At 38.7% G+C, this 24214-nt stretch overlaps 1 protein-coding gene across 13 annotated transcripts in view; it reads left to right on the top strand.

Moving 5' to 3' along the window:
- The window catches only part of ROBO2 (roundabout guidance receptor 2), a 1078275-nt gene that overhangs the window by 929210 nt on the left and 124851 nt on the right, over positions 1-24214 (top strand). For all 13 annotated transcript variants that reach the window (XM_027692569.1, XM_027692568.1, XM_027692575.1 and 10 more), the window contains 3 exons: positions 1219-1376; positions 3019-3139; positions 12046-12184. In XM_027692569.1, the coding sequence (XP_027548370.1) occupies positions 1219-1376; positions 3019-3139; positions 12046-12184 (418 nt within the window). The remainder of the gene's footprint in view (positions 1-1218; positions 1377-3018; positions 3140-12045; positions 12185-24214) is intronic.

Genomic DNA, 24214 nt, shown 5'->3' with positions numbered 1-24214 from the left:
CTCAGCCTATTCAGAAACCAATTCTTGTATGTATTAATCATATTTTTCCTCTGGCTTATTACAGAACAGAAAAATATTCCATTTCCAATGTTAAAATGGGGCACATTTTATTAACATTGAAAGCAGTAAATTATCTCTGCTTATGAAATGAGACTGAGCAATTTCTGCTGAACTCTTCCTGACTTGCCCCTTCACTAGGATACAGTGTTTTCTAATTTCTCAGAGGGCCCTGGTTCCATTAAGGGCGAGAACTGTTTTAAAGCTCTAATGAAAGCCATACATAGCTGAAATTCAAGGAGGGGCAATGCCCTAAATTCTATTTCAGTAGCTCATCTAGAACTATTTTCAGTTTTATGTTTATAAGAATGTCAATTAACCTAGAGACTAGGACACACATGGAAGAATAACGATGAAGTGGATATCGTTTTAACACACCGAAGCCAGCTAGTTGGACCTAATTCCTTACAGAAGCTTGATTTACATAACAAGTTGGCCTGCGATGCCTAATTTAGTTCTCAAACAGCTCAGTGATTTAAATGCCCTTTGTTTTCTATGTCATGGGACAGCACTGGTCGAAGTTGCAGAAATATTAGAACTAAATATATAGAAGGAAGAAATAAATGTGCTGGAAGCACATTAGTAACAGCTTGATTTCTCTGACACCTTTCAGAACTGGTGATCACTTTGGCATGTATTTGGTGATAACAGTAATAACAGGGATAACAACAACAGCCTTAATCAAGGTGTAACTCTGCAATCCAGTGTCAGTTCTGTCCCTTTTTTACCTCACTTATACTGAAGCTGGAGATCCAGGCAAGGCAGATATTCAGCATGTTGTTTTCTGTTATGAAAAGAACTGAGCATCCTACCTCCAATGCTACTTTTTTACTTATGGAAAGTGACCCTGTCAAGGTTAAAAACAGTAATGGGTGCTACAGGTCTTTCCAATTTAAATGCAGAGCAGTGTTCTTATGTGGAGAAAAAAGCAAGGGGAAAAAAAGCCCTGTGTGTGAAACCTGCCTCCACGGGACAAAAGGACCCACCCACCAGCTTCTTTTATGAGATCTTTTATAGTCAATGTAAGAAGCAAACTCATCACCTAATAGTGGTTGAGACTTGTTTAATATTATATGTTTCTACATGTATTTTCCCCCCCCCACTTACAATGTCATCACTTCTATTAATTTTTTTCCTTCTTTCCCTCATTTATTGCATTAGTGCTACGGGATGACTTCCGCCAGAACCCTACAGATGTTGTGGTGGCAGCTGGAGAGCCTGCCATCCTGGAGTGCCAGCCACCTCGAGGACACCCTGAGCCCACCATCTACTGGAAGAAGGATAAAGTCCGCATCGATGACAGGGAGGAGCGGATCAGTGTGAGTACAACTCGCTGGTTGGTTGTCTACAGACACAGGACCCACAGCCAAGAGCAGCAGAACTTTATGATTTTATAGCCTTTCCCACAGAGACTTTTGGCAGGTTGCCTCTCCAAGCTTTCCCAAATGAGGGCAGAAGGTTGTTTATCGCTTCTGGTTTGGCTCTGCACCCTGAACTTCTCTGAGGGTTGGTTTGTATGTCCGGTGTAATGGAGATCCATTCAACTGTAGATTTGATCATGTAAGGTGCTCGGTTAGATGGGGGACTTGGTGGATGTCTTTGAACCATTTGGCCTTATCTTTTCTACATCTCAGTTTACTGAACTGACAAAATCAGACTTTATATCAGAGAGGTGTTTTATAGGTAAATTCAGTCGTATCTCTGAGGTAAAAAAATACTCCATGGGAAAAAACCCAGCACCTTAGGATGATATTGGTAAAGTTGTATTTAGTGTAGTAATTTGGATGTGCATTCTGAATGAAGGCTGAAGTCACACTCTAAAGAATTATGACTCCTGAATATGAATCCATATTGACTAATTGAGTAACACTGGCTGAATTCTGTGACTGTTCATTTCTCGTACTGAGTGAAAAAGGATCCAGCAGAAATACCTAACTTATCAAGGGAGTAGAGATAAATCATGGTCTATGAGAGCAACTGGGATAAATTAAGGGTGTGAGGACATCTCATTCCTAATTTTTAAATGCTTAGCTTTTCGCCATTAATATTCCTTCAATAAAGTTTTATGTTGTATGTAATAATTCAGTGCTGACCTTATTCAACGTGGACATACTATCAAGAAGATTGTTTGTGGCTTTAGATGCCTAAGAAATGATTTCAAGCCAAGCAACCTAAGTTGTTGCTATTTGTGGACCAGGCTCTCTCTGCTAGGGTCCATGCAAGAGTAGAGAAGGAAGAGTTACAGGGAGCTGGCTATCATTCCCTGACTCTCAAGTTTCTTTGGCTATATTCCTAGATTATTCTGAAGCACTCCATTATCTAACCTTTGACACTGTCTGTGACTTCACAAGCTGAAAATTTTTACTTTATTTCTTTCAACTATCCTGCTCTTTCCCTCTACAAGCACCCTTTGTGGCCAAAAAAATGTTAAGTCTTACGAGACTCAGGTGAATTCTCAGTTTGGGCCGGATTCAGTCTGTTTGCCGCAGCAAAGAGGGAAACTCTGTCTTAGTCAGTGGTCAAGGAAACTGTTAAGAAATCAGTAAAATGAACTAAATAAAACTAAATCCAACTGCCTTTTTCTTCCGAGAGATGTCAAGAGCGCTTTAACTATCATCATGCAAGAAATACAAGCTCTTTGTGCTGCCAAGAGGCAGCAAGAAATGTAAACTTTGAAATGTAAAGAATCTAATGAACACCGAAGGAAAAAAATTAAGTGCGGATGGAATTATTCAGTAGTTGAAATTAGTTGCAAGCTGAAATTAGTCAGTATGATAAAAATATTCTCTAGAACAGCTTAAATATATTTAAATATATCAGTTTATAATTTTAAAGCTATACATATATTTAAAATGCCTCGATTGTGGAACTTGTTGCCCGAGAAGGCAGCTTTTTTTTTTTTTTTTTTCTGATATACTTTGTTTATCTGAAGCTAAAAATATGTTCCTTGTTTTGAGACAGATCCGTGGGGGGAAGCTGATGATCTCCAACACCAGGAAGAGCGACGCGGGCATGTACACCTGCGTGGGGACCAACATGGTGGGGGAGCGCGACAGCGACCCCGCAGAGCTGACTGTCTTTGGTAAAGTGACTCTTGCTTTTATTTCCTCTTCACCACAAATGCCACAGGCTGGATTGCCCTGGGTGGCTCGTCAAAATATGAGCCAAAACAAGGTTAACAAAACACAGAAGTAGTGCTTAGGGTGCATTTCACAGTTCCTGAAGAAGATAGGTTTCAAAACCTGCGGTTTATAATGGTGGAGCTGTGGTGGCTCAAGGTTTTCCTTCTAAGCACAGTGCTCTCCCTCACAAAATTGCCAAAAGTAACTAAGCTACTTCTAATACGGTTGACAATACCTGCTTACCAGAGATTTGGACTAACATTGCCTATTTAAACAATTCCATATTCCTGTGGGGTTGTGAAATCAAACCTTTGTAGGAAAGCACAAAAGAGCTTTGTTGATCAGGAAAAAGTCTTTAGAGAAAATTACGAAATCAAATTTTTGTATATAGAGAGATACTTTTTTCATTTGTTTTTTAGAGGGCATGAAACAGCTTTTCATCCTGTAAGCCAGGACATCACTTAGGCTTTTGGTGCTGCTGAATGAATCAAAAATTTATAGGTTTCCTGTGTGAAAGAGCTTCTAGACCTGATAGGTAAGGCAAGAAGTTGTTAGGTAACATTCCCTCTGTGGTTAGGGTCCAGAGCAAAAATAGAGTAATAACTGAAGCTAGAGCTGGATCCATCCTGCTAACAAATGGACAAGAAGCAAAACCACAAAATCCTGCTGTGGTACATCCTGCAGGCGTGGTTTTATAGGAATTAGTCAAGAAGTTCTGAGCAAACAAAGGAAAATCAGTAAGGAAAGAACCCTCACTGCTAAAGAAAACACATACATGTCAACAAAAGAGAAATAGTGTTAATGTTCCCTCCTGCTACAGCTCTTTGATATCCTTAATATACAATATTGAAATTCCAAACAAGATTGTTTATAATTCCAGTAAGACTTTTAACAGAAATCCTAAGGTCCTTTCTGAGGCAGATGCTCCTATTTTTTTTCACCTTCTGCCTAATATGGTGCACTGGAAAATCCAGTTATATTGCCATCTCTGTGTTTGCATGTATGTGCAATTCAGCATTAGTTTGTCCATTTTAAAAAACCCTCAAACATATTACGGGATTCACAAAAGAAAAGTTTCTACTAGACAAGATCTGAGCAAATTCTACTGGACACATGACTGAATATTTCCTGCTTTCTAGCATTGCAAGACTGTAAAGGCTTCCACTTCACTTAGTTTGTTGTGGATTTGTGGAAACATACAACTTTTAAAGGCAGAACTATTATACGTTGCAAAAAAGGCAGAGAAAGGATCTCTATCAAATTATTATGTCCTTTGCAGCCAATCTGTTGAAGTTGTGCCTTTACACAGATGTGAAAAAGACATGACATATCTCCTTCATCAGTTTAAGTACTGCTAATCTCTGGTAATAGTCCCTGTGGATAGCAAGCAAATTGCAGTCCTAAACTACAAAGCCCTAAGAAATCCTTAAGAAAATAATTTGTTAAAAAGCATTGAACTGTAGGAATGAAAACTGAAATGTGCATGTAATTTCATATCCTGCCAGGCTATGAAAAATATTAGGTTTATCTTGGTATGTACAATAATACATAGCCAATTGCAATATTCTGAATTTTTTACAGCATATAGTCATAACAATCAACTTGCAAAAATACAGTCCAAAATTATTTAGTGTATACTGAACAAAATCAGCAATAAATGAGATTAGATATTTTAATGCTGCATCGTTGTGTTAGACTACCAAAAGAAAATTGTATTCAAAGTACTCTATCTCAGTATCTTCCTATCTAAAATTCTCCTTCTATCTGGGGATAGAAGGGGAATAAATCCAGAGGCTGGGAAACATCAGGTCAGCTGTGCATGTTCAAATTGGCTTCAGTGAGCACAGGCAAGACCAGGGATCGTATGTTAAGTCCACAGCCACCTTCTAATATGACTCGGAGGTTAGAGGAACATGGGAATAGGGCAAATTTTGAGGAAAAATATGCTAAAAATAGCATAATACTTATATGCAATTAATGGGTCCAACTTTAACTCTTTTGCACATATTTGAAAATGGACTTTACAACAAAAATAAAAAGATCTTAGCTAAGAGACTTAGAGAATTTAATTAGATGACTGGCAAGCCTAGAGCTGGTGATGATTCTGGACAGGAATGCATATTAATTAGCTGATTATTCGTTCCTCCTTTCCCGAATAGCAACCTTCCAAACCTTTTTCCTAGAGTGAAGGTGGCCTTAGTAAACTACACTACGTAGGAAAAGGAACTGTTTCATACTAGTTCTCAAACCTCTCCAGGAACAAGCTACTTGTTACTTTTGGCTTTGCAAGTTTTTCTGTAATACCTGAAGTTCACTTCTGTGTGTGGCTCGTGACAGCTCTCTGGCTCCCTGTGCAGAAAATTTAGCTGGAGGCATTGCCTCTGGAAAAAGTGACTCAGTGTGGTGGGAACTGGTGGCCTGAAGGGAACAGCAGGGAAGCCTAGCCTAAAATATTACACCTTTCCTGAGTTTAGAAACAATAAAATAAAATGGACGATAAGAACCTTGGAAAGAAGTAGGGGGAGAAAATAAAAGTTTCCCATGGGCAGAATATATCCACTTGGCTGGGTACCCATTCAATAACCCTTGCTGAGAGATAGTTGTGAATAATACATGTAGAACTTTCACAAAACAACTGATGGTTTGGTTTTTTTTCCAAGCTTGTCTGCTTGAAACCTTATTTTCAACATTTAGGCACTTCTAACTGTATGCTGGTAGTGTCGATGCAGATTGCATTTCTTTGGCTCCCAAGTCAGGATTCTTCTACTAGCAGAAAATTGTCAAATGTTCATAGCAAAATACCATAAAGCAAACTGAGCATATAAGCAGTGCTACCCAAAATTATTCCTGTGTTTTGAACAGTCACAATGATGCACTACATTTTGTTAGTCTTTTCTTTCAAGCACTATTGCTAGTTTTTGCCTTTATGAGGCTCCAAGGTGCAATCTTGGGGAAAAGCAAGAAGACAGGGGCTGTGACAGAGTTGTCCTTTAAAGGAAGTTAATGACATCAATCCTAATGCTCACAAAAAGAGGCAGCGTGGGACTTTATTATTCTAAAGGCCAATTTCAGAAGCGTAAGTGATACAAATTAGGTTGCTTTGCTTGTGTTTGGTCTCATAGCCTTTGGCTGAACAGAATTAAAGCAAGATGCAAAACAGAAACAGTTTAATTCCAATTTGTAAGAAAGCTTTCTTTGTAAATACATAATATGGAGCCAGAAATTAAATAAAGTAGGAATCACTCTTCAAGATAACCTTTGTCATTTTGTCATGCTACTGCCTTGTTCTAAGTTTTCAAGTTCTTTTAACTGTTTCAGACTCTTCTTTTTTTTTTCCTTTGGACTTAAAATGATATGTTTGAAGTGCATGTACAAAGGTATATCTTGTATATTGATTCTAAAGCTCAGTGAAATCAATGAAAGCCTTAGTATATCAACTTCAAGAGGCTGGCATCAAGCAGTGGAAAAAGATATATTTAGAAGAGCCTCAAAAGAATATAAAACATAACTAAGAAGAGTACAAAAACGTCTTTAAAAGATATGTCAATTTGGACATAATAAAGATTGTTTTGGATTAATCTTTGATTTTAACTTTGGTACCTGACCCTTTTTTCAGCTAATAAGGTCCTGTGGGATGAAGAGGTACTTTTGTCTGATGCTTGAAGAAGTATTTGTGTTTGATGTTCTGTAGATATTGTCAGGCTGAAAGAGAAGCCGTAGTTTCAGGAAGAGTATTCTGTGACGACATGGCGTTAGAGGAAAGAAATCCAAAAATCTTTTAATGAAGACAATGTGCCCCATTTTACTTTCTTGAGCTCTGCTTATGTGGAAGGCCTTAGCAGAGAGTCTTGTCCCATTGTATCCTGGAAATTAGTCCCAGAAGCTTTCCCAGTCACATGGAAAAATCTACCAAAACCAGGTATACATTCACAGGTCGAGACAGAGAAATCAGCAGTGTGTGTTTTGTCCTTCAGATGAAAGCTTTTCCAGGTTTTCTTCCAATACTTGTATTTTCCACTTGCAGTCTACTTGTGGCAATTTGCAAAAAGCCAGTTTGTCTTTACAATGTTTGTTATTCACAGATACAGAGGAGTTGTAATAGGATAATGACACTGCTGTGAAAAAGGGTCTGATTTGGTCTCCAAGGTCTGCATGGAATGGTCAGTAAAAACTGAAATGAAGATGGTTGTAGACACATATAAAAGGAGAAAATTACTAGCAATGGATAAAAATAATTTTACTGCATTTGCGTGTGCCTCTTGTCGGTGCTCCATGCCTTTACTGGGCAAGCTCATCTCACCTTGGGTGCTGCTTAGGGAGCAGAAGTTTGTAAGGTCTGCACAGGTGCTTATTTCTAAATGAAAAATAGAAAAGTACCTAAAAAGAGGCAGTAGAAGAATGTCTTTAAATATAAAGCCATATGCTTTTGCAATTCTATTTTCATTTATTTGGCCAACATAGGTAAATTTAGTCAGATCGTAATATCCTGTCTTGTTCCATGTCTTCTTTTTTGGCAGAGAGTTTTACTTCATCCAGATCACGTTGTATTTAATAAAATATCTATTCTATTGACAGCATTCTGAAGTGAGACTTACTTCCAACCATCTAATGTTTCCCTTTTTTTTTCTTTTTGCATCAGAATGCTAAAGGGAAAAAAGCTTTTATTTTTAACATTTGCTATTAAATCCCTCCCCAAAGCCTTTTAATTTTTGTTTTAATACTCTTTCTAGAACACAAAAACATTTTAAAAAAGTTATGTCTTCTCTCCAGCAAAGACAGAGAAAACAATTCCAAATCAGATTGAGGCTCTGCATTATGGGGACCATCAAATCTTTCACTCTAGCAGTTGCCTCAGCAGAGAAAATATATTAAGGTAGTTAGGATCATTTTAATTAGATTGAGGCCCCATGTATGGCTGTCTAACTTTTTGAGGAACAGAGAAAGGGCAGTAATACATCTGAAGGTCATCTGAGCCTCTCTAATAGACTGTGTTACTCAGACCAATTGTTAAATATGGGAAAAATTGAGTTCTGAGGTTAACTTGTGTCAGCACCCAAAGCAAGGAAAGCATTTTCCTGTTTCTGGTTAGGATCTGTAGGCTTCCTTGCAGTGCATATCTCGAGCTCTGCAACAGATTGTTAGATGTGTGTCCAGATTGCATTAACAACCCCCTTTTATAACTGCAAGCAAAGTTTATTCTGAAGTTATAAAGGTCACCCTAGTAATAGCATGACTGGTTGACATGACATATAACCATGACCTATTTTATAGTTCTCTTCAAAGATTTTTAATATTCATCAGAGAAAGTCTGGGAAGTAGGTACTTTATTTACTCAGTGAAAGCTTATAAAATAGCTATATTAAAATTTTTATATATGTCTGTGATTTTAATTTATCACCCTTTCTTGTTGTTTCTCAAATATATTGTGTTCTGGATGCTGTTGACAGAATAACAATGTTTAATTATACCACAAGGCTTTATTTATGGACAAACCATTTCATAAGAAAAGAAAAAAAATAAAAAAAGATTTTTTTGTCAAGATTAGCTCTTAAACTAAATTTGACCTGGCTGTGTGAAGAAACCTTCTTTATTTAGCATGCTTGGGCAGGCAGCGCTCTGTCTCCTGAGAGATTAACATTGTAAGCAAGTTATGCAGGTGACTCAAATCCAGTTAATCTCATATAAAGAATGTTAATTGCATTGGCAATGGCATTCGCTCTGATCACTTTATAGCTGTATAATTAGCTATTGGACACATTCAAGGGGTTTTCTGAGTGATATAAATACAGGAAACAACATGAGAGGTAACTTGTTCTTTCCTGATTCACGCTGTGCAAAATGCAGAGATGATGGAAAAATGGAACCAGCAGTTAATGGTATCTGCATGTCCTTGCTAACTGGGATCTGTCCTTTCATAGCTATTTATTTTCTAGAAACTTCTTAAATGTTTTTGAAAATACACAGTTTAAGAAGCTGATCTGAAACAAACGTGGGTGTATGCTCCTAAATTGCCTAGATGTGGAATCCAGTGATTTACTTAATGACCTTTGGGCCATTTACTTTCTGGGTTCTCCTCAACATGCAACAGGGATTTATTTCTTCATCTCCTGTGGAGAAGAATTTACAGCCACAAGTAGCAATTTCATCAATATACACACACTAATTTCTTAGCTCTTTACATACAGCTTTTATAAACGTGGTCTAAAATAATTTTTATGTGCAGACCAAGCCATGGTGCAGGTACACACAGAGTTATTTAAATTCAATGTAGATGAACCAAGGGCCTCCAAATTGCCAATTAAAAATGTCAATCTGGATCTAAATTTTTTGGTTTAGGATCATCTCTGAAAAACAAATACCAAAATGAAGAATGTATTATGTATGAACTCAGAGCAGGGTTTGGTCTGAGATCTCCTTAGGAGAGCAGCTGTGAATAAGATACTGTTGCTAACCTGCAGAAAGTTTCATAAAGAAATTCCCATTTAGATTCACATAGTTACAGGTGGGCCAAGTGCATTGCTTAGCACTAACGTTAAGAAATAATAGGGTTTTTTACCTTGTCCAGTTTTAATAAGTTTGTCAAACTAAAAAAGGCTTTATCCAAAATTTTCCATGCCTGATTGGAAAACTCATTTTAATGTATTTGTTTTTGAAATTGCCAAAATAATTCACTTTTCTCTAAAAATGTTGAAGTTCTTGTAGTTTTGAGTAAAAGGAGTAATTGGAGAGAAATGGGCAAAGGTTTGGAGGAGAGGAATGGAAGAAGCTTTCTGTCCTGAGAACTGCAGGTCCAATACAATATTTCTGGGCTAAGATGAGACAAATTGGCTAAGGAAGCAGTCAGCAGCTGGATATGGCTTGTACACAGACTTGAAATGTGGAATAGTAAAGATTTCAATGTGTAGAAAGAGACTAGAACTGAATTTACTTGCCCAAACGTTGCAGAAACCTGCAGGTCCTGGGCAGGAACAGGAATAGGACAAAAGCAATGGCTTGGGGAGAAGAATCTCTGCCCGTTAGACATATTCTTATCTCTATCATCTGGAAAAGTGCTATAGATTCTTGAGCGTGTCTATTCTTCTGCTGACAAAATACATTTTCCCCTGCCAATAGGTCCCCTTGCTACTATCATGGAATTCCTATCTGATGCTGTCACTCATTTGCATAATTACTAACAGGTGGTTTTGTGTTCCTTAATTTTCTGACTTGATATTCTGATTCATAAAAGGGGTGAACGTTTTTTTTGTCTGCAACTGAATTCGATGGAAGCTGAGCTTTGAACACACAAAATTAATGTTTAATTCTCCCCGCCCCTCAAAAATTGCCAGTTTTGTGGCTCAGGTTGGGCATAAAAATTTAGCAGATACTTTTTGTCTTGCTTTCTAAGATCTCCATCACACCTCGGAAAGGAGTTACGAAAATAAGTGAGTTGCTCGTTAAGCATTAAGATATGTGTAATAGAGGTCATGAGGAAATTAATAATTCTGCCTTTGAAGTGAAGTTTGGGTAGTATGACAGGAGGCCACCCACTAAACAGTACAACTAAAGCAAAATATTAAACACCTGCTCATTAAATGAACACCAACAATCTGGAGATGTTCGGGGAAAAATGGTGTGTTATCATATAATTGCAACCAGTCCCATAAGGCATAAACAGAAAGGAAGTGATTAACAGGCACGCAGGCAGCCTTAGTTCTGGCAGTGAGGTGCTGCCTGCTTGATTTTGCAACCTTATTAACGCTCTTTAATGGTTTTTATTTTTATTATTATTTGCATACAATGAACATGTATAACCAACCTATAAACTCAGCTCTGTAGTTACCAAGACAAACTGCCCGAGTCAGAATCTGGTATTACTTGCATCCATGTGAATTTTGAGTAATTTTTTTAAGTGACATCATACCCTTCAACTTGCTGAGAATGAAATGTGAAACGTAGTTTGCGTAACCAGTTTTAAATGTCTTTATGATAAATCCCTGTCTTGAGTGGAAATACTGCTTCACGTAAACCCAGTCTCATAATGGTTCGACTAGCATAAATAATTTATGACAATAAAAGTGTGGTATGGCTGAGAGGACAAACAAAATTTATGCAATCCAAAGGCAACTTGGAAACTCACCCCAGTGACATCCTTTCAAATGAAATTACCGGTACTTGGGGTTTGTAGCAGTGTCTGTATACAGGGTACTGCACCAGGACGACTGAGAGCAGATTGTGGCTCTGCATCTGGATTTTAAGCAGGCCTGTACAACATTAGGCTGATTAATAATATTTGTAGCCGTGCAGGCTAAAATAACAAGGGTAAACAGAAGTTATTATTCAGACTTTAATTTGGTTTTCCATGGTGAAGTCGGTGAAGGGGAGCTCTGTCCTCTGCCCGACACTCCGCAATTGCCTGAGATGCCTAACGCCAAGTTTAAATTTTTCTCTGAAGCGTCAAGGTATTGATTGTTGCCAAAGGCAGGCTGACTCCACTGGCAGCTCATACACTGCTAGAGCAGGCAGGAGCTCTCAGATCAGGCTTTGTGTGTGCAGCAGTGCAGAGCCACAGCATTCCCAGGGAAGGGTACTGGCTCAGAGGCCTGTGTGCTGTCCAGCAGGGCAGGTGGGCAGTCAGTCCTGGCACAGGCTGCCTTCTGGTGGCACTCCACTCTTCCTTGAGGGCCAGATGTGACAGCCCCTGCCTCTCCAGCCTGACAGCCCTCTTCCTGGCTCTTTATGCACATCATCAGTTCCACTTGTCTGAATTTGTGGAGCTCAGCCTCCTTTCTGTGTGGTGGATGGGTAAACAAAAAGATGCTGAAAAGTCAAAAAATGTTCATTTCAACCCTCTGACTCACCAAGGAATTTTAATGTCTCTTTCAAGAGCGTCCCACGTTTCTCAGGCGACCGATAAACCAAGTGGTGCTGGAGGAGGAGGCCGTGGATTTCCGGTGCCAGGTGCAGGGGGATCCCACACCCACAGTCCGGTGGAAGAAAGATGATGCAGATTTACCGAGAGGAAGGTGAGAGCAACAATCACGTTCCCCACACTTTCAAATTTCAGTTGTTGAATAATGCTGGAATCCATCCCTACTACTTACAGCTTGTTGTCTGACATTATTTCCGAGATTTATTTCCCTTATGGCTGGTCTTTGGCACTGCAAAACTTGTTCCAGAGCCAGCTGAGCAGGGACACCCAGTCTGGGTGAGTTGTCCGGGTAATGGATTCCTGCGGAAGGAAGAAAAATGATTTGTAGGTGTTGTGAGCACATGGGTATTCACTGAATTTACTGGAGACAGTAAAGATGTTTTAGGAATGTATTAGTGAGAGTAGCCTTCAGAATAATGTGCTGATACCAAGAGGGAGACAACTTGGCAGGAGAGTTGCTCTGTTGCACTAGCAGAATGGATTAGAAGCACAGCACTGAGGTGGGCTTTGCTGGCTCCTTAGTTCACTTCTATTCAGTCTTGGAGAGAAACCTTCCTCTTGAGGAAAAAAAAAGCCAGACTAGCACAAGCATAAAGCAAAGCTGAAATCTGGAACAGGCCCCTTGTGTTCAAGAAAGATTCGTGTATTCTGGAACAAACACAGAGAAAATTCCAGAGTGAGCAGGGGCAGAGAGACTCTCCTGTGAAAGAGTATTAAATTAGTTTGGCTCCTTTCAGCTAACAGAACAGCGTTTGGTCCTCATTTTCTGAAACTCTTCCTTGTTTTGATGCTGAATCATTGTTACATTAAAAAGTATTAACACAGAAATAGGTCTGGGAACGGGAATTAAAACCCGGGTCTCCATAACCCAACAAATCCTTCTTGGCCTTGTGACTTTTAATTTCAACAGCAGATCTGAATAGCACTAGAATTTTTTCCCCCACCATAGTTGATCTTTTCCATCAGTGAAATATACTAATGGAATACATAATCTAGGAAAAACTTTTCTACATAAGTAAGATAGGTATGTGTGTATATATATATATATATATATAAAAATACTTAAAAAAATTAATTTTCTTGCAACTTAAATTAAATAGTGACTTAGCTGTTTTGCTGATTATACTGGCAGATGTGTATGCATGTAATACACAAAATATTATTTTGAAGAGAAGACTTTTGGATGTCAGGATGGATTTTTCTGTTTGGTTGCTATTTGACCATGCACTGTAGAGTACTGCACAGTAAATACATTGTGCTTCTGTGATTTATTCTTGCTGTTGTATTACTTCTGTTGTTTTAAATAGTGTCTACTTCTTGGTCTCATAAGCAGTAGTAATAGATGAAGAGCCAACAATGTCTTTGGTTAGGTTACATTTTTAATAGTTTCTTTTTTAATGTCTATGTTACTTCTTTTTGTTTTTTTATCTTACTGTGAAAAACATAGTACTGTGTACTTTGAGATGACTTTTCCTGTTCATTCATGATGTATTTCTAAGGAAGAAGAAATTTAGCAGGAAGCGTAGGAAGAGTTTTCACTGGGCTTTTAACTAAAAGGAGAGAAGGTTCATGGGATACATTCTGATAATAATCAACTTCAGGCTCCAAAACTACTCTCAAAGTTTTGCAGTGTTTTCACACTGCTGTTTAACATTTCATTAATTGTGTTTTGGCATCTTAAAACAGAAAGGGAGGGTGTGCCTCCATTTATATCTGTTTCCCAGAACATCAGAGGGGTGGGTAAGGAAGGGGCAAGGTTGCAGAACCTCACTCTGGAGATCACCTTGGGGGACAGAGGACTAACACAGCCCCTGCTCATGTAGCAGGTGACCACCATCTGAGCCACATGGATTGTGGTCATCCAGTAGAATCTGACATCTGCACTTCAGAAGCAAATACCTCTGATGGACAGCACTGTATGTTTTCTTTTCTAAAATGTTTCATATGTACAGCAGAATATGTGAGCAGTCTTCACTGTCCAAAGAGTGATGCTTCATCAAGGAAGATTAACTTGGAACGTCTAAAACAAAAAGCTATGGTTGGGGTTTTTTTGGATTTTTTAAAACCAGCAAAGAAATTTGCTCAAGTGCAGTCTGAAGGAATAGATAGATGGATGAGAAAATTATAATATAGCAATTTTATAAATTAAGAAGAGAATGTCAAAGTTTTTCTTCCTTTTTGCAGTGGGAGGTGGGTTTTCTGGGTTTTTTTTTGAGGTAAAAGAGAAATTAGCTTTCAGCTTTTGAGCCCCTGTATTTTAAGTATTTCAACATCTACAGTGAAATATAAAGCCCTCAAGGAATTCCCTTTGTTATTCTTCCTACATGCATAAACACTTCTTCTGAGCAGATCTGTGCAGCTATTTGTCTTATAACTTTCAACATCAATTTCCTGTTTCTACAGCTAACAACGTTCTTTGCACATCTGCCGGTTTTCATTTTTTCAATAATTTCCTTTTGGCTTCATCCCTAGATTACAAGACAATTATAGTAGGTACCTGTTTCAACAATTACTGCAAAATTTTGAATGTGTCTGTTGTTAGTTCGACTTCCAAAAGTGTCTAGTTCAGTGGCAGCAAAGTGGGACAAACTGAATTTTTGCATTTTGTTTCTGTAATTTGCTCCTGGTGAATGCCAGAATCAGTAGTAATGGATCCATCGTTTTCAGAACTCCTTCTCTGTTTTTCTACCTTACTTACTTTTAGGGTTTTTTTTAGTGACATGTGTGAAAGCAATCACAGTATTTTCTGGTGACAAGAATAAATAGCATTGCTGCACCAATTTGTGTGTTGAGTAATCATTGGAAAATAATTTCAGACTGTTGGAGTTTTAATTATAAAGGTCCCTGATGAACAACAAGCATCTCCAGTTGCAGTTGGATTAAAAGAGAAAAAAAATCCTAGCTTCTGAAGAAATGATTATGTTTGAAAGCATCACTGTTTATAAAAAATTAATTTGGCCATTTGTTGAAAAGTCTGTGTAATTAACCAGAAATATATGAATATTGTGCTTTAAAACTGAGAACAGTTAGTTTATTCTGAAGGTCCAAAACTTCATTCCAAATTTTAGCTGCTTTGACTTGATGATCTAAACCAACTATGGTAGTCTGTATTTTGAATTTAGAACCTTAAAATGGTTCTTTGAGTGGAATTTTTCAAAACGCCGAGGAAACATTGATCTCACTGGCAGACACAGGAAGTTACTTGTCCAACATCCTGTAGACCTGACTTGAGATTTCAGACTGTGATATGTATCCTGGAGCTCTTCTGCATATGGCTGGACAGGAATTAAGAAAACAATAAATACCAGATGGAAACAGTGTTGTGACTTATGTATGATAACCATTTTCATTGTTCTTTTACGTTGTGATAATGAATTAATTGTAATCTTCAGTCTTTAAAATCCTTGTTAGAGCCCAAACTGATCCCAGCAAATTAATAACTTGCTGGTTATATGTTGATACAGCACCAACAGGGAGAAACAAAATGCAAAGTGTAGTCAGGGGTTTGTAAAGTCTTTTTCCAGAAGCTGCCATTTCAAATCAGTGACCCAAGACTGAAATCCATTGTAAATCAAAGGTAGGGGCGCATGGTGTATATTTTATTTTAATTACTCTAAAAATTCAGCATCACACCATAGCCTCTGCAGTACACAAAGGCTAGGGAATAGTTAATCAAGTATGACTCATGTCAAACCACTGGAGGTGAACAGGATATTGTGGGGTCACCAATCCTATGCCTTTGGCTGAAATATGAGGTTCACTATTTCATGAATGGTTTCTTTTCATTATAAGTGACACAAGGAAATGGCACAAAGATTGTACTGAAATGACTTAGACAATTGTGGCTATGCATAATTATTAGGACCTATTGAAAATGAAATAAAAATTGTCTTTATGCATTGAAGTCTCTTTCCAGATACATGCTCAGGTATCTTTTCCTTTGATGTCTTCTTGGCAGAAATAGAGATTATACTTTCCTGCTAAAGACCTGATGCTCTCCTGTGTGGTGGGAAACTCAATATGGCCTGGATCCACTTTTGATTCATCTACTTTTTAGTCCTGGTAACAGGAAGAAAGTGATATTATTTGAGAGCCTCCAGTATGAGAGTGGCATATCTATGACTAGCAATTTAATAACATTTGAATAAGGTTTGCACAGTGTTTCATTTCTTCAAATTTTCTAGCGAAGCCGAAGAGAGCAGCTGCATGGTCTGTAATTACATAGCAAGTAATAAGGACTTTTTTTTTTTTTTGTAGGAAGTGAAGAGATTTTCAATTACAAGTCAAAATTTATGACACACTATAATAACTGTTTAAACCTTTTATACAGAAGAAGCTAGCAGTGCCAGCTCTTCGGGAGAGTGAGGTTAGCTCAGCAAATGTATTTTTCAGTTGCCTTAAAAATGACTGAGTAGCAATCACATAGGCCTTTTTTTTTGCATTCCAGCCCAGAACAGCTGTTTTAGCTCAGTAAATACATCTTTAATGAAATTACAACCTGCTCTTTTAAGTTGCACTTACAGGCACTGTCTGATTAGGTGGATATTGTACTAGAGATGAAAAGTGGCAACTGCACCAGCAGGAAGAGGTATTGGTTTTATGCATCACCCAGGCAGCGGGAGTGTAGGCAGAAAAACCAAGAGTGATGCTTCAGAACGACAATGGTGTGAAGTTTACACAAGGTATATTGCTGAGGGTTAAGAGATTGTAGGTTATTAAATGAAACAGTGTGGTATCACACAGCAGTGAAAACCACAAACAGCACAGTAAGCTTTCTTATTTGCTGAAGATTAGCAATATTAATTAAAAATTATTTGGGAAAGAGCATTCTTAAAGCATAGAGTTAAATTATATATTCCAGTATGTATGTTAGCTGCAACCAACACAAGTCTGTGTAGGTGTTAGTTTTGCTATGTTTTTGAAACTGGATGCTTTGTACCTGAAAAGTGACGGCATCTGCAAAGTCTGGGCAGAAATACTGTCACACTCCAGATGGCACTTATTGAAAAATACACACCTATAATTTCTGTGCTTTCCTCCATGGCATCTTGTGAGCCCAAAACTGAGAGTAAAACACGAAATTTTAAAAATATGTTATTGTCTTCCAGATGCAAATCTTTGAAATGCATTTAAACGCAACTGGCAGCAAACCTTATCCTAATGAACTCAGAAAAGCTGGATTCCTTAACAGGAGATCCAGAAAGGCCCTGAAGGCCAGAGAAGTTCTGCATTTGTATTTCTCCACTGTGGTGGGTTGACCCTGGCTGGATGCCAAGTGTCCACCCAACCTTTCTATTATTCCCCTCCTCAGCTGAACAGGGGAGAGAAAATATAACTAAAGGCTCACAGGTCAAGATACGAATGGGGAGAGATCACTCACCAGTTACTGCCATGGGCAAAAAAGACTTCACGTGGGCAAAAATTAGTTCAATTTATTATCAACCAAATCAGAATAAGATAATGAGACATATAGCCAAACCTTAAAAACACCTCCCCACCGCCTTCTTCCCGGGCTCTGCTTCACCCCCGATTTTCTCTGCCTGCCCCCTCAGAGCAATGCAGGGGGTGGGGAACGGGGGTTACAGTCAGTTCATCACATGTTGTCTCTGCCACTTCTTCCTTAGGGGGAAGACTCATCACACTCTTCCCCTGTTCCAGTGCAGGGATTCTCCCACAGGCTCACAACCTCCTCCAGGCATCCTCCTGCTCCATTGTGGGGTCCTCCATGTGCTGCAGGTGGATCTTGCTCTGCCATGGACCTCCATGTGCTACAGGGGCACAGCTGCCCCACCACAGTTTGCACCCTGGGCTGCAGGGGAATCTCAGCTCAGGCATCTGGAACACCCCCACACACACACTCCTTCTGCACTGCTCTGGCTGTCTGCAGAGTTGTTGCTCTCTCATGAGAGCTTTGGTGGGAACCTTGCATCTAACCAGGGTTCAAACCACTGCGTTCACGATCACAGGATAGGACCCTGTAAGCAAGAGAGACAGTAATTTTTGAGAGTAAACAACAGTGCTACATAATTCCATTTATATTCTGTGGATGGGATAGTGAGGTATTTAACTACAGCCCTCTCTAGACATAACGAAGGGGAGACTGACCTTTCAATGAAATATGAGTTAATAACACTACAGTGCTGTGTGCTTTGTTCGAGTTAATATCTGTGCCGATTGTAACAAAATGCAGTCTAATGTGTATTGAAAATTAATTAGAGTAAAGAGTGTGTTTTAGTAGTGTAATGGATATAATCTTTGGTTACATCAGCAAATTTCTATTGCAATTAATAGCAATTAATGGTTTTAAATAAAGGGTCGGGGGGAAAGGATGTTTTTCATATTAGCAATATCACATGTACTATTTGTCACCTCTGGTTAGATCCTGTATGATTTGCATGTCCATCTTTTTTTTTTTTTTCCCTAAGCTAAAGCATTAAGGAGAGATTAAGTCCCTTTATGAGGAGCATAGGGGAGAAGATTGGATGTTCTTAACAGCTTGTCAAAAGGAGATAGTGAAAGAAAGAGATTTAATATGCTGTTTGCGTCCTTACATACATCTGGAGGGAGTAGAGGTGGTTTGTAGAGGATGCTGTTACCATGGGTGTAGTGCAGCACACAGCTGGCACAGAGTGAGCTGCTCTGCAACTTGTAGAGTCCGTGGTTCCTGAGTGAACACAGGCAGATCTCAGCAAAGTGCAGTGTAAGCATCTTTTTGCTGCTGTGTTGAACCATTTGAGGAAACTTCTGTAGAGCCAGAGATATCATTTAGAGATAAGGAGGTGATGAGAGGTGAAATAGATGCAGGGATTGGTTAATTCTGTGTACATAGCATCAAGATGATGTACACCAGTGCTTGTGGGGTACCTCCTTCTCTTGTACTTTTGGTTGAGCATCCCTTTTCTCTAATTGATATTTTGCCTGTCACTGATTGCTTCCTGCTCTGTAAGTGAAAAACTATTTCTTACACTTTTATGAGAAATACAAGGCCAAGTGAATGTGTAAATGAGAGTACTTTTTACATTTTAAATCCCCCAAAGCTTGACATTGAATAAAGTCCTATAATTGCATCATCCCACAGTTACCCCAGAGGTCTAAAGTTTAACCCAGTAGTTACCTGCCATTCCATTTGTCTGAAGTATTAAATGCTGTGAGCAAAAGTGTTAGATGTGTGGCTCTGCTAGGCTGATCAGTAGAGAAATGGTTAATAACATTGACATTTAAATTGGCTTCATGTTAAGTGTCAGTTCTCACCACAGAGCTGAAGAAGAGCTATTGTTTCAGGCAGTCTGTTTGCAGATTCATGAAAACAGTCTTCAGTTGCTTACATAAGGGTCAAGGTTGGAAAAATAGCTTTACAACTCCGTGGACAGCATCCATAAAGGAATTGTGTCAACTAGCACTCCTGCCTGCTTGTTTTCTCTTTATGCTGTGTGAACCATTGGTGATCTATGAAGTGATCACTGACAGTGCACTTGAAATAGTATTGTTACAGGAAAATGTTTGTTTTGGTTTGGTTTTGGTTTTTTTATTCCCTTATTTAACATCCCAAAGTAGTTAAAATTCAGGGAATTAATGAAGTCACTGGCAGAGTTCAGAAACAAAATTTAATGCCAGTAGTAGTAGCCTCAAACTTGGGTTTCTCTGAATTTTGCACTCACAGAAGGCTGAAGTAAAAAAAATAGTCTTGCAGGAAGGAGACGCAGCAAAATTTAATGTACATTTCACTCAAAATACTCATTCTAGTGCTTGAATCTTCTTTACTATCAGAAAAGCAGAGTATACTGAGTAAAACCTTAATAATCACATAGTTCATACACTGTATTTATAAATTTTACAATATTTAGGTAGCCTTCTTTCTTGAAAAGTATAAGGATATCAAACAGTTTAATCTCACTGTGATCAGTTTATTGACTATTAAAATAGAGAAAGAAAAAGTAAAGATGATTAACTATGCAATTTTTCTATAAAACCCTCAGGAGAGCAGGGAGAGGGAAGCTGGCAGTTATATTCAAGTGGGAATAAGATTCAAGAGCTCTGACCATTGATGCTACTGAGATAGGTGGCCTGCAGGGATTTCTTCTGCATTAACACATTCCATCCCTGCATGGGATACTAAAATTGTCATCTCAGTCAAAAACAAATAAACTTACACAGTCAGTGAAAACACCTCAATGGTAAAGTTTTAACCCTGAGAATTATTTTAAGTTTCTATTGGTAAGTCCTAAATTGATAATTGCTTAACATTAGCAAAATGTACTTTTCAAGAATATGACTTCTGGCTCAACTGCAACATTGAAGACAGTTTCATTAAAACATTAACATGACTTCATCTTTAATTAGCACTTCAAGGTTGGTTACTGATTCAAAATACTGATTAGAAAATATTTCAGTTCTCTGACAAGTTTATAGTAATCGTTTATCATGCTTAAGGCAAATAATAATAGATAGGCAAACACAAACTCTGTTTATTTCAAACTACTTATGATCTGTGTGCTCATGTTAAAGAAAAATGCATCGAGCCAAGTTTAGTGAGTGCAAGATGCTGGTCTGGGCTCAGATCTCCTTACTTTGTTCCAGTTCTTGCAGTATCATTTCAATTTTTCGAACCCAGAAATGGATGAAACCAGACAACTCTGAGAATCAAAGGTACTTTTCTGATGGATGAATTTATGACATAGGCATTAATAATACAAATCTCCCCAAGTGCCTGGGAAATGTGTCTCAGCTGTGAGGGAAAGGGCTGCTTTTGGTGATGGGAGGATGGGTCTCCATGCCAAGCCATTACGTGGTCTCTTAGATCATACTTCCACTGACGCTCCAGTTTCTGAAATATGGAGCCATGTCTGGAACTAAAATCAAATCAGACCCCATTTTGGGTAATTATCATGTGGTAATTCCCTGTGAGTACACTTCTCTGTGCAGAGATGTAGAGGTAAAAGATGGAGCCTGCATAAGTTTCGATAGGGTTTACTGAGTCATTGATTCCCAAACATATGTTTTGTTCTTAACTTCTGTTTGTTTCCAAATTATTTCCAAGAGAATCCAAAAGCAGTCTCATTTTAATTTCTTGGTTCTCTTTTGAGTGCTTGGCTCCTGATTTTGTGAGGCACTAGTTATGTGCAGTCACACTTGTCTGTTTGCACATAAGAGCAGTACTGCAGCGTGTAATGCTTCCAAAGAATTTGGAGAAGACCATTTTCATGGACACAGGTGTGGTTTCACAGTGTTGGCCCAGTGACTTTACAGTTATACACATATTTTATGAGATTTAGGCCATTTGGTTGAATGCCTTGGTTTAAAACAGTGCAGTGTGGGTTTGTGTTTTGTATTATTGCAAATGAGAGTGAGTACCCTAAATTTTACAAATAATATGCTGATCACAACCTGTAAGAGGTTTTGGACTAAAGCAGAACGTGTTGTCAGCATACTTTAAGAAAAAACAGAATAGTGAATAGTAGCCTGTGTCATATAGTTCTTTTTCTGGTTTGTTGTATGGGATAAGGGCAGTGAACCCTTTTGTATGACTGCTTCCCTATGTGCCTCCCAGGAAGAAATTAAAGGTAATGTCACGTATTCTCCTACCTTTCTGTGGCAGGAATGGCACAGCCAAAAGATAAATGGGAATGCAGACATGTAGATGTGAGTGGTAGCCATCCTGTCAGCACCTTGGGGATCGCTCCCTGGTAGCTCAATTTATCACAGCTGTAAGCAGTGTCTTAGAGACACCCAGCAGCAACTAGCCTTGATTTCAGGGGCACAACAGAGTAATCTGAGACCAGTGCACACAAATGTACAAATTCATGCTCTCTCTGTTGGTGATTCAGGTTTACTAGGGAAAGGAAACCAGAGACTCCCTTATCTTTCCCTCAGAAAGCTGTCACTCACATAGGTTTGGCCTTCTTTCTTCTCCCACTTGTCAGTGCGTGGGATGGAAGTGAACAAAACTCCATTTGTGTAAGGGAGCTGGGAGTAGGGCACTGCCGGTGGGAATGGAGGCTCTCCCGTCTGCTTCTGGATCACACAAGGCTGAAGCAGGTAACGAGCTCACGCTTCCTATCTCGCTGCAGCTTCCCTCTGGCTCCCTCCATCTGGCACAGTCTTGGAGCCAGTGAAAAGCTGTGGCACTGTGCTGGGAGCTGAAGTGCCAGCACCACAAAAGAGAAGTGGAGACAGAAGCTTAAGCCTCCTTAACTACCTCCTGTTTACTCTGGTTTTGGCCAGTAGCATCTCTCTATTTGGGCTCCCTAATCATCCATGTTGTGAGTAATCTTGAAGCTTTGTGCGTGTTTTGCAAAATAGTCTGGCAAACAGGCAAAAGGAAATAGAGCAAAGTAATTTTTGTGCCATCTCTAAAAAAAAAAAAAAAAGAAAAGCCTACAATACCTAGATACAAAGATTTCAATATTTTATTTATTTTATTTACAGTAATGTTTTAGAAGAAAATAGATGCCTGATATAAACAGATTTAAATCTTTTGAGGCCAGCGGCATCATTTGCAATGGTTAAGATGTGACTTTTTCCTCTTGCAAACTCCCTTTAGCAAGAAATAAGACTTTCTGAGTTGGAGTTGTTGAATTTAGTAATGAATTCTGTGAAGTTTAAAATACACTGCTAAAGCAAGTACATCCTTGCATTAACAATTAGGCCTACTTGTACATTTAGGAATGTAATTACTCCCACTGGAGACATATTTTCACTACCTGTGCGAGTTAAAGACAAAAGAAATGCATATATTTTTATGAATAGCTGCTTGCACATTTTTGATCTGGAAACAAGAGGTTCTCTGAAACACTCTGGAAAATGTATTTTAAAAAAAGCATGTTGCTAAATCTCTCTTTAAGTTCAGTAAATTATTTTTCTTCTATTTTTTTATTTGATAGCCACAGAAGGTTGGTGGCTGAATAAGAACAGATACACTTTTGAATGGGGGGGGAAATTATAACTGTGACAAAACCAGTTCAATTCAAGTTTATTCTTAGATGCTTAAGTCAATACATTAATTCAACCTCAGTACATTAATTTGTGATAGTTAAAAACAGTCAATGTGTTTTGTTTTATTTGTTATTTAGTTGAGCAGATGGTAATGGTTTTGACACAATTCAGTTTTTTATTTTTCTTCTTTTCTTTTCTTGAAAAAGACAAGGCTCTTTTTCCCACTTTGTCACAGCTGGTTACCAATCAATCTCAATTCACGGTACAGTGATGATAGCACATGTTGTTCAGGGGCCAAATCTGATTGGGTTGCATTTTCAGCAGTGTTTCATATCAAAAAAAATTGTGTCTGTATGGCAGTGACTGTCAGCACACTATTGTACAACTGTCATTAATCAAAACTAGCAACAATGAATGCATTCATATGTGCCAGAGACTGCCAGATTTCACTCAAAATCACCCAATTTCTATTAGAATTTCCTCACCAGCAGTGTTTTCTCATCTGCCTCTTGTTTCTTTCTTTCTTTCTTCCTTTCCAGTCCCCTGCCAGCCCCTTCCTTCTCGGGTAATTAAAGGCAGATCTGCTCTATTACTTGTAGAACAGAAATTATTTAACGTGGTGCCCAAAAGTGGCTGGTTCATATCTGACACAGACTGACTGGCTGTTTAAAAGACCTTTCCCAGCTCAGTCTGATGGCTGAAGTCTAAGCTAAACTGAATGGTGAAGCACCTCTGAATGTTTAACAAAGAGAAGTACTTAAAATCAATTAGATGGCCATAAATATGTGAAGCTGATGTCTGACACCCCATGGTTTCAGCTGAATGTTAGCATTAATTGGCTGGGAGTCAGCAATATTTGGGCAATATGTCACAAGTTGTTTCTTGACACTGCACATGTTTTGAAGGCATTGCCTTCTTAGTGCGCTGGCTACACTGAGGAACAATTTAACCACTGCACTCTGGTTTCCTGCCGTTCCATGGTCAGTCCAGGAGCCTGGTAACATCTCTCTGTGATTGGTAGTAGCAAAGAGAAAGGCCCTAATCCTGATTCCCAAGTGTTCAGTAGCACTAATCCAGATGAGAGTGAACTTTCACAAAAACTCAGGCGAAAACTCCTTGCTATGGGAATACGAGGCTGTGGGACAGAGAGGGGAGGAGACACTGTTCAAGGCTGCACAGGTGGATCCTGAAC

Source organism: Neopelma chrysocephalum, unplaced genomic scaffold (assembly GCF_003984885.1).
Source record: "Neopelma chrysocephalum unplaced genomic scaffold, ASM398488v2 Primary Assembly neopelma1_87, whole genome shotgun sequence".
Classification (NCBI taxonomy): domain Eukaryota; kingdom Metazoa; phylum Chordata; class Aves; order Passeriformes; family Pipridae; genus Neopelma; species Neopelma chrysocephalum.
This window is presented reverse-complemented; position numbering and strand designations above follow the sequence as displayed.